This window comes from Sus scrofa, chromosome 14 (genome assembly GCF_000003025.6).
Source record: "Sus scrofa isolate TJ Tabasco breed Duroc chromosome 14, Sscrofa11.1, whole genome shotgun sequence".
Lineage (NCBI taxonomy): Eukaryota > Metazoa > Chordata > Mammalia > Artiodactyla > Suidae > Sus > Sus scrofa.
Window position 1 is genome coordinate 73078718 of NC_010456.5, and position 11330 is coordinate 73090047.

The window sequence follows — 11330 nt, forward strand, 5'->3', positions numbered from 1 at the left end:
GGGCGGGGGGTGGGGGTAAGGGTGCAGAGAAGTCCAGATAAGTTTCTATAAGCCAGCCTGGAAGTGGCAAACCTCCCTTCTGCTCTGGTACCGTGAGTTGGAACTCACAGACACACCTGACTGCGAGGGTGGCCAGGACCGGAAAGAAGTGAGGAAAACAGATTCTGGTGTCTGCCCCACTGACCTAGGTCTTAGCCTCCCCGGTTTTCTTCCTGTGCTTCTGCTTGTCTCTTCTCAGCCCCTGGCAGGCTCCTGCTCTGGCCCCAGGCCCTTCACTCCACCTGCTCCCACAGCTTCAGTTGACAGCACCCAGCTTCACCTGCAATCCACACCCATGGTGGAGCACCCCTCCCAGCCTGGATGGATCAACCCTGGCCATGGCTCCTCTGAAAGGGCAGCCCCAGATGCAGTAAGATGAGGGGCCCAACCTATTGATGATTTAACAATCATTGCTTGAGGGCCCACGTGTGTAGGGCCCTGGGCACACACACAGTGTATGCTCCTGACCCCCAGGGTTGGTCTTAGCTCCAAGGGGCTGCCTTGGCCTCATTCCCCTTTGAACTGCCCACTCCCACCCACTTCCAGGGCCTGGCAAAGGCCTGGGCACTTTCTGAACACCTGAAGCCAGGCTAAGATCACCACCCTCCGGGATCTGCAAGCCCCACCCCGTGGTGACTGGCACCAGGACCAGCTACCAGGACTAGTCTGGCACGAGTGTCCTGTGAGATGAAGCCGCACTGAGAAAGCAGGACAGAAAAGCTGTATTTCTGTGCCTGGTGCTTTCCTATTTCCCACTCAACTCTCGAAACAAAGGAGGAGGAGAAAAAGAAGCTGATATATAGAAGTAGGTCCTGTCTCCTATCGATCCTGTTTATTCCCAAACCCCAACCAGACACATCCCAGCCCCCTGTCCCCAGATCCCTGAGGCCCATTTTATGGGCTGGAAAATTAAGGCACTGTGTCAGAGCATCCCTGTAGGTCAGGGCCCCTGGCATATGAAGAGCCAGGAGTCCTGGCTTTCAGGCACGCCACCGCCTCTGGTCTAGCGGAACAGGAAGATGCCCTCCTTTCACCTCTGGTCTTCAGAACAGGGCCTCTGTGCCCATTTTTCTGAGGAAGCCCCAGTGCTCTGCCAGCCCCATTCTGACCCAGAGCAGCGAGGAGCTCAGGGTGCAGGAAGCAACTGCTCCAGGCGGCCGGTGGCCATCAGGAGACAGGGAGCAGACTCAAACCCAGGGCTGGACCTGCCTTCCAACTCCCATCCGTCTGTCAGGACCAGGGCTGTTGTACAGTCATTCTGGGTTCCCCAGAAGGGGAGAAAACAGAGCTGAGTCTAGTGTCAGGGGACAGAGAGAGATGGGGGCTCGAGAAAGCACCCCTCAAATGGGCGACTAGGTTAGAGACCCATAGAGGCTAATGAGAAGTTTGATCCAGACTCCAGGGCTGGCGACGGGAGGCAGCCCAGCTGCAGCGTGCTGGGTCAGGATTCTGAGGTCACCAGCTTTAGCACTCCCTGTGGCATAAAGTGGCTGCTCTTCTCTCCAGAGGGGAGACACAGCTTCAGAGCTTGCTCCGTGGGGCCTCTGTCTGGGGTTGCTGCAGCCGCCACACCACCCTGACTGGCTCAGTGGCGCGGTCCAGCTGCCGGAGGCCGCCCAGATCTCCTGTCTGATGGTACGCTGCAGGGCCGGCTGGAGCACCGTGATGGGAATGCTGAAGTTCAGGTGGGGGTAGGTGGCCCCAGTGTTATTGTCCCGGGTGTTGCTGGCGATGATGCCTGTTGAGGAGGCAGAGAGGAAAAGAGGGTGTGAGCCAGGCAATGGGGGAAGGACCACCTCCATCCTGGGGGCCGTAGGCTGAGTGAGTTCTGTACTTTCGTTAATAGCATTGAACAAGGTTTATTTCTTGGTTTTAGTAAATGTGTGCTAACATAAGGAAAAGCTAGGTGAAGTGTGTAAGGAACTCTGCACTATTTTGGCAAGACCTCTGTGAGTCTAAAATTGTCCTTAAAAAGGCATAGCGCAGGAGTTCCCATCGTGGCTCAAAAACACAGTGCCAGACACCAGGCTTCCTTCATGGACATGGGATCCTCACAGCCCATCCCCTTCCTGGCTTTACCTTCTTTGTAACACCATTAGTAGCTAACATGCTCTGTTTAACGTATGTCTTTCTCTCCAAATAATGTCAGCTGCGTGAGGGCAGGACTGCTGTGTTTTGTTCATGCTGTCTCCACAGTACCTGGAACAGTGCCTGGCACAGAGCAGGACCTCAGCAAATACTTGCTGAGTGAATGAATAAATGAATCAGACCCACACACGTTTTATTTGGCCTGCTCAGTGCATGCTATGCATTTTTTTTTTTTTTTTTTTTTTTTAGGGCTGCACCCGAGGCATATGGGGGTTCCCAGGCTAGGGGTTGACTCGGAGCTGTAGCTGCCAGCCTACACCACAGCCAGAGCAATGTGGCATCTGAGACGCCTCTGTGACCTACACCACAGCTCGTGGCAACGCCAGATCCTTAACCCACTGAGCAAGGCCGGGGATTGAACCTGCATCCACATGGATCCTAGTCAGATTTGTTTCCGCTGAGCCACGATGGGAACTCCTGTGCTATGCCTTTTTTAAGGACAATTTTAGACTCACAGAGGTCTTGCCAAAATAGTACAGAGTTCCTTACACACTTCACCTAGCTTTTCCTTATGTTAGCACACATTTATTAAAACCAAGAAATGAACCTTGTTCAATGCTATTAACGAAAGTACAGAATTCACTTGCATGTCACTAGTATTTGCACTAATGCCCTTTTCCCGATCCAGGATCCCATCCAGGAACCCACATGGCATTTAGACATCATGTCTCCTAGGTCTCCTCCCATCTGGGTTAGTTCCATGGTCTTTATCTTTCATGGCCTTGACACTTCAAAGAGTAGAGGTCAGTTATTCTATAGAATGTCCCTCAATATGGGTTTACCTGATGTTTTCATGGTAATATTGAGCTTCCTACTGTGGTGCCTTAATAGTGATTTTCTATTTCCCTCGTTTCTTCTATGTTTATTCATTGGAATTCTTCTGTAAGGAAGAGCTGTTGCGTCTCCTGTTAAAAATTGATTGAGGGCGTTCTCTGTGTCGGGTAAAGATCTGGCATTGTTACTGCAGTGGCTTGGGACACTGCTGTGGCTCAGCTTTGATCCCTGGCCTGGGAACTTCCACATGCTGAGGGCATAGCCAAAACAATTTTATTCAGTTATGTATTTATATCAGTGTGGACTCATGGATATTCATTATTTTCTATGGGTTATAATCCAGTACTTTTGCTATTTGTTGCTCAAATTATTCCACTGGAGCTCCTTCAGGCAGGCTCTTGGTTCTTTCAACATGTGACATGCCCATCATTTTGTTCTTATTATGACAGTTGTTAGCATTGCCTTCCTTTTCAGCATCACAAGGTGCTCCGGGCTCATCTCAGAGTTTCCCTGTCCTGGCCCTGGAATCAATCAGTTCCAGCTTCCTTTTATTAGAGAATGGCTCTTAGAAACCAAGATCTGGGCTTTCGGTGTGCTATTTGCAACAGAGATGTCACTGCTTCTATCCCCCTCAGCAGACAGAGTTAAGATCTACACACACTAACTCACACTAACTAATTCATGCATATATATACATCTATATTTCTTTTTCTTTCTTTCTTTCTTTTCTTTTCTTTTTTTTTTAGGGCTGCACCCACAGCATATGAAAGTTCCCAGACTAGGGATCTAATTGGAGCTACAGCTTCTGGCCTACACCGCAGCCACAGCAACACCGGATCTGAGCCGCATCTGTGACCTACACCACAGCTCACAGCAACAATGGATCCTTAACCCACTGAGCAGGGACTGAACCTGCATCCTCACGGATACTAGTTGGGTTTGTTACCACTGAGCCAAGATGGGAACTCCTCTATATTTATTTCTGTATCCACTTACCTGTATATATATTTTCAAAAGTCAACCAGTATATGGGAAAAAAATGGAATGCAGACTAGGACAAATGTATCTGTTTTTCAAGTGAATCCTCACTGAAGGGGAAGGGGAGGAAAGGAGATGAACAAAGACACTTTGGAGAACAGCATTTTGACTGCACATTTTAAGGCTAAAGATAAAAAGAACTGTACACACTCAAACACTGTACTCTTAGTTGGTAGGGCTGTGGGTTAGGCGTTCTGAAAGTACTTTACTTGTATATTACATTTGAAGAAATAAGTAAATCTACCTTGGCTAGCAAGAGCAGGGCAAGGTTTCTCACTATGGGAGAAAGAAATAAAAGAAAGGGAAGGCTTGGTGAACCCTGCAGGAGCCATATAGATCAGGGTTGGAGTGTGTGTGTGTGTGTGTGTGTGTGTGTGTGTGTGTGTCTTTTGGGGCTGCACCACCTGCAGCATATGGGGGTTCCCAGGCTAGAGGCTGAATCAGTGCTGTAGCCACCGGCCTATACCACAGCCACAGTAACACGGGATCCGAGCATCACAGCTCACAGCAATGTCAGATCCTTAACTCACTGAGAGAGGCCAGGGATCGAACCTGTGTCCTCATGGATGCTAGTCAGATTTGTTTCTTCTAAGCCATGGTGGGAACTCCTGGATTTTTTTTTTTTTTTTAATAGATAAGCACACTTAAAAGAAAAAAAGAAAAAAAATCTGAGGAGTTCCCACTGTGGCTCATTGTGTTATGAACCCAACTAATACCTCTGAGGATGTGGGTTTGATCCCTGGCCTTGCTTGGGATGTTAAAGGATCTGGCATTGCCGTGAGCTGTGGTGTAGGTGGTAGATGTGGCTCAGATCTGGCATTGCTGTGGCTGTGGTGTAGGCTGGCAGCTTCAGTTCCGATTTGACCCCTAGCCTGAGAACTTCCATATGCTTCAGGTGCGGCCCTAAAAAGAAAAAAAAAAAAATCTGATTTAGTTACCAAATTTTTAAGATTGAAAATTTAATGACCACATTTTTTTTTTTTTTCATGCAAAAGTTCTGGGGCCAGGGATCGAATCCATGCCACAGCAGTGACAACTCTAGGTCCTTAACCTGCTGAGTCACCAGAGAACTCCATCAACCATATTTAAAAAAAAAAGAAGAAGAAGGATCACAGCTTCTTGTGAAAAACTGGTCAGGCAGCATTAGGCCCACATATCTTTGTGATGAGGCAAGAATGTGCTGGAGCTGAGTGGTGTTCACTACGTTCACACTTGACCCTTCACCCACCGCTGTCTTCAGTCACTGACTCGCTCTGCAGGCTTTTGAGTTTGTGACCCTTGTACTAATTCAACTCACAGATTTTCTTATCTGATTTTCACAGGTAAGATGAGATTGACTTACCTGAGGTCATGCAGGGCTTGGTGGCAGAGAAGGGACCAAAATCTCAGCTCTCTTCCCTCCATGCTCAGCATCCGACCCTCTCTACTCTCAGGAGCACAAGAGCCTGAAAACTTTGACTAACCACCTGAGGACATAAGGCCCACCATGTCTCCAGACAGAGGGTGGTGCCCAGGGCCAGATGCTGAGCACTCACTGGATGGGACTGAGGCTCTGGCAAGAGGAAGGCTGGGAACAGGCCAAGGAACTAGTTACCTAAGAGGTTCCCAGAGCAGGTGGAGAAGAGAGGTCCCCCGCTGGAGCCACCATGCACGGCACATGTGGTCTGTAGCATAACTGGTGTGTCATCTACTTGCACCACAGCCGATAGGATGCCTGAGGTCACTGAGGGCCCACAAGCCTGGCCGAAGACGCCGAAGCCCACCACCGTGACGGCCTCGCCTGCCGGGGAGAGAAGGCGGGTTAAGCTGGGGAGCCCCCCTGTCTGACAGGACTCCAACACCCCAACCCCTCTCTGCCCTTTACAAATTCCAACCCCTCTCTACCCTTGAGCTACTGCTCAGATGCTTTTGCCTCCACGAGAACTTTCCCAGGATCTCCACTGAGCTCCCAGCCCTGGATCTGCTCGAGTACTTCTCAGCACCAGGCTGTTCTCCAGCCTTCATTCCCCTGTTGGACTGGGGGCCTTTTTAGGATTCCTAGTATCTAGTCAGGGGCTCAATAAATGTTTATGGAATTGATACTCACCTCCCCTCCTGGAACTAAGAAGTCTCTGGGTGAAAATAAAACGGTGATGATGACTACAAAGTGGTCACCAACTTCCTTCACCAAGTGCTTTACAGGCAACATCTCAAACACGCCTCACAAAGCCCAGGAATAGGGAGCATTAGGCCCATTTTACAGATGTGGAAACGGAGGCAGAAAACATTCAGTTGACTGTCCAGGGACATAGGGCTAGTGACAGAAGAGGCCAACACAGAAAGCTTATAGTCTTTGTTATGTCACTTGACATTCACAAAGTGGGACCTCTGTGGCAGCATCATAAAGCCCTTTACTCAAATCATGCCACTGGAGCGTCAAAAATCTCTTGGACCAGTCTGCCCCCAAGGCTCCTCACTGCCACACTGGACTGGTGGAGGGCCTCAGGAAGAAAGCATGACCTCCAGGACCTTGGGCATGCTTGGCAGAAGCAAGGAGGCCTCCAAGGGCAACTCTGGCCAAGTCGCTATAATCAGGATGTAACAAAGTGCCAGCTTGATGCCACCCCAATTCATTACTCCAGCAGAGGTGGGGAAGGAGACTGACTTCCCTGATCAACATCCACCTTCCCTCCTAAGGTCCACCACAGATCAGAGGGCTCCTTTGTCCTTTACCTTCATGGAAATCCTCAGCTGGAACAGGTATGGGGACACCCTCTAGGTCCTCCTCCAGGCTCACCACTGCTATGTCATAGGGAGATGTCTCCTGGGTGGCAAACACCACGTGGCCCCAGATTATGGCACCCCTGGTGAGCAAGGGAAACAAAATGACAGGCTAGCATCTGAAACATTAGCACTGAGAGGAAGCAAAATAATTAGTGACAGTAATTCATGAACTTGGGGCTCACAAGATTTGGTGTCAGCCCTGAAACATACCAGCAGGCAACACTGGGCACACCACTTAGCCGTTCTGTGGAATTTCCAAACATGCTTTACCAATGGTAGAGCATGTCTACATAAAGCTTCCTGCCCATCACCATGATCACAAGTACCTGACACCTAGGGAGCACTGTGGGCCAGGCCTAGGGTTAATGTTCTGTGGACATCATTTTATTTAGTCCTCACAGCAGCCCTATGAACTGGGCACTGGTATCACCTCCATTTTATTTTATTTTATTTTAGTCTTTTTAGGGCCACATCTGCAGCGTATGTAAGTTCCCAGGCTAGGAGTTGAATCAGAGCTGCAGCTGCCAGCCTACACTGTAGCAACAAGGAATTCAAGCCACATCTGCAACCTACAGCACAGTTCACGGCAACGGCGGATCCTTAATCCATTGAGCGAGGCCAGGGATTGAACCTGCATCCTCGTGGATACTAGTCAGATTTGTTTCTGCTGAGCCATGATGGGAACTCCCTCACCTCCATTTTAGTGGCACATTCGAGGCCCAGAGAGGCTGAGTAACTTTCCTAAGGTCACATGGTGGTAGGAGCCAGGGCAAAGATTACCAGCATTTCCCTTTACTGCCTCATCTGATACCCATAATCCTGTTTGTTGGTGGGGCAGACATATGATTTCATCTCTCTGGGTCTCTGTTGGCATAAATGCTAGCACTTCTATAGCTCTTATTAGGTGGCAGAGTCTTCCAAGACTTTACAGTGTCAGGTTATGGGACAGCAGCTTAGATGGATTAAGGGAATTGCCCTAGATAGATTATAGCTTCCTGCTACAAATTCTGTAGGGGTAGCTTCCAGCAGAACTGATGAGTTCCCTGGGATAAGAGTATGTGGGGATGGGGGGCAGGGGAGGGGTGAAGAATTGGGGACCATACGCAGAGGAAAATTCTCATCATGTCTTCCTTATAAAATCACGGCTCTTCCATTGGTTGCCAGAGGGGACTTCTATGGCAAAGCTGGGCTGGGTTAACCTCGGAAGTTCAGTAGAGGCAATTGGAAAGGCCTGGGCTGAGGCTGGGTTGAACTGGTACAGCAGAACAAGTATTAACACTTGGTCTTATACTGCTTTGCTTTGGCCTAAGTTAAGCACCTGGGCTACAGAAGAAACAGAAAGAACATGAATTAGAAAACCAAGCCAGGAAGCCATGGCTTCTGTCTCCACTGTCAGAGCAAGGTGAAGTAAAGGAGGGCAGGAGTGCCTTCCCAGTAGAGAAGGAACAAATGTTGGAGGTCCCAACCTGGCTGCCAGGATCACCCAACCACTATTCAAAATGTACCTATCTACCTGGGCTCCCCTCCCATATTCTAATTAGGTTGAAGGTCATATTCTGTTCATTTGGATCCGGAAGGGACTTCTGGTTAAGATCTAAGAGATAAATCAAGTAAGATTAACAGGCTCCTCCCCTTACCCCTAGAGGGTGCCTTCCTGGGCCCCCAGGACTTCGCTACCACCTTCAGGGGAGAGAGGACAGGGTTAGAAGTCTCTATTCAAGGGCCTACTGGTGTATGGGTCCAAGGCTGAGACAGAGAAGTTGCCCAGGAGGAATTCAGTCTGGGAGGGAGAGGTGGGACACCCCACAGTCCCCCAATCCAGTTGCTTGGCATCTTGCCCAAACCCAATTCACCCCTTGCCAGGAGGGCCCAGAACTGGAGTTCTGGGTGCCAAGGATAAGCGGAGGGTCCTAAGTCTATATCCACACTGCACCACCAAGACACGAGTGTGATGCCAGAAGGCCTCCATAAGCCTCAGGATTATAATCCGAGGCCTGAGACCTGGTGAGTGGGTGGAGTGGGGGTAACCTTGAAGGCCTTACTTCGGGGTGGTGGAGCGAACCAGGACACCGGCTGCCTCCCGAGGGGCCACATGCCGGCAGGTCACCACAAGTCGGGGCGCCACGGCCACTCCAGAGCCCCAGACGGAACCGCACTCCACTAGCACAGCCGCGGCTGCCCACGGGGGGCCGGGATCTCGGAGGGGCCGGTCCCACGGGGCGCCCATCTCTTGCGGTAGGAAGGCAGCCAGGGCATCGGTGCCGGGGTGCAGGTGGCAGAGCGCGTCTCGGGCGGCGCAGAGGAGAGGAGCGGCGGCACAGAGCAGGGTGAGGCCCACCCACTCGCGGGCCTTCCAGCAGAGGGGCGCCGCCACCAGCGCCACCAGAGTCCCCGCGGGCCGCGCCGCGAACACGCCGCCGCCCTCGGTGCCTGGCAGGCAGCGCGCGTCGGTAAGCAGCAACGGGCCGGCCGAGTTGCTCAGCACGCCGCGGCTGAGCGTATTGAGAAAAATGTCCGGGCAGAAGGCCCCGAACGGGGAGCCGCAGGCCAACAGCGGCGCGCCCTTGGGCACAGCCCCGAGAGGCGCCACCGCCACTATCGGCCCGCGCTCCACCGCCTCCGCCTCCCTCTCTGGGTCCGGCAGCACGCGCAGCAGCGCGAACCAGCCCAACGCTCTCAGCTGATCCTCCTCCTCCTCCTCCGACACCTCATCCTCCGGTGCGGCGCTTGCGAAATGCCACTGCTCGGCTGTCTCGCTGCCAAAGAGGCGCGCGAACTGGCCCCGGAAGATTGGGCAGCTCAGCAGCAGCAACAGCTCGGCGGGGCGCGGGGGCTGCAGCTGCCGCCCGCGGGGCCGGGCGGGCGGGCCAGGGTCCAGGCCGGCGCACTGGGGTGTGCACAGCCCAGCGCGGCCCCGCTCTGCGCGGCCTGCGGGACTTGCAGCCGTTGGGCCCCACTGCACGTGCAGGCGCAGGTCGTCACTGCAACTGTCTCCGGGTAGGAAGGCGGCGCCGGCCACAGTCAGTGCCCCGCTGCCGGCCCGCAGGAAGTGGGTGAAGATGCCTCCGTGGCACAGCACCAGGCCCGGGCGGCGGCTCAGGATCACCCCGCTGCAGCTCCATAAGCCCGCCTTCGGCTGCCCCGCCCGCGAGGCGCTCACCATGCAGCCCGCCTGCTCGGCCGCCCTCATGGCTGGCCCCCACTGCCGCCCCATGGCCTCTGGGACGGCACACAGGGGCTTCCAGGACTATGAGCGAGCGAGCGAGCAAGAACCGCGACAGAGACCGATTGACCACACGAAGGGCCACCCAAACCTGAAGGAGAGGTGCAGGCACTTGTCGCCAGTCTTCTTCGTCCGGCCGGATTGGCTGAGCCCCAGATGGCCTGTCCTGATTGGCTGGGCTAGGGGCCGAGCCCTGATTGGTTGCTGAGGCTGACCCCGCCTTTCCCCGTCCTAGTGGTTCAGATGGTGAGAGCTAGAGGGAGAGGCGGAACCCGAGGATCAGCTCCAGGAGTGAGACAGGAGTGTGGCTTTACCGGTAGAAGAGGCGTGCTGGTCCCTTGGAAGCCTAGTCTCGTCTCCGTTGGCTGCGCTACAGGAAAGACAATAGAAATGTGCGCTGACATGGCTAGACTTGCCCAGGCGAAGACAGGACCTGTCAGTATCAGCCCAGGTGTAGGGGACATCCGACCTCTGATGCCTGGGATAAGACGGGCAAGGAAATACTAGGCCCATTCAGTATTTTGAAATTCTGTAAGTAAACCCTACAGCAGTTTACTGGGGGGCATGGAGCTCACAAGGTTACACCTAGGGCCTTTTGATGACCCACACTACATATCTCATGGAAACCAGGTTTGCTCAAATAAAATTGCCCTTTAAAACTATGATGAACCTTAGCTTCAGCCAGTTTTTAATTATACAACCCTATAGTTTGCGGTATGCACATTTCACACAATGACATAACCACCATCCAAGATTTATCTAGGTTAGGAGTCGAATGATTTTTCTGTAAAGGGTCGAAGTGTAAATAACTCAGGTTTTGTGGGCCATACATTCTGCCTCACATACTCAGCTCTGCCTTTATAGCATGCAAAAGCTAAAGGAATGGGGTGGCTGTGTTCCAATAACTTTACTTATAGACTCTGAAATTTGAATTTCATATAGTTATCGCATGCCACAGAATTGCATTTTTTTTTTTTTCTCACAGGCCATACAAAAACAGGCAGCAGGCCAGATCTGGACCACAAGTTGTAGTTTGCCACCCCTGATCTAAGCTAATATAAAACATCCCTACTTTTCCAAAGAAATCTCTCTGAGGACAGAGGGACAAGGATGTTTTGAGGTCACTGCAGGATATCTCTGAAGGTCTGTTTATCGCAGTATCACTGAAGTACATAGTAATTTAAATAAGATTATTTTAGTACATATGTCAGCATTAATGGAAACCAATCACTACTTAAATTACATAACTCTTCTGCTTCAAATTTTTGAATAAACTATTGCTGCTTGGTGTATCCCCAGCACAATGCAGGGTAATGCTCATTGCTCCCAGTGACACAAACCTGTT

The 11330-nt window shown here is 51.8% G+C and overlaps 1 protein-coding gene across 1 annotated transcript; it reads right to left on the reverse strand.

The window, feature by feature from the left end:
- On the reverse strand, positions 840–10901 carry TYSND1 (trypsin domain containing 1). Its single transcript, XM_001927343.6, is given in 5 exon segments — positions 840–1679; positions 1682–1777; positions 5594–5779; positions 6712–6842; positions 8805–10901. Coding segments are annotated over 5 exon segments (1704 nt in total). The 5' UTR covers positions 9977–10901; the 3' UTR covers positions 840–1560.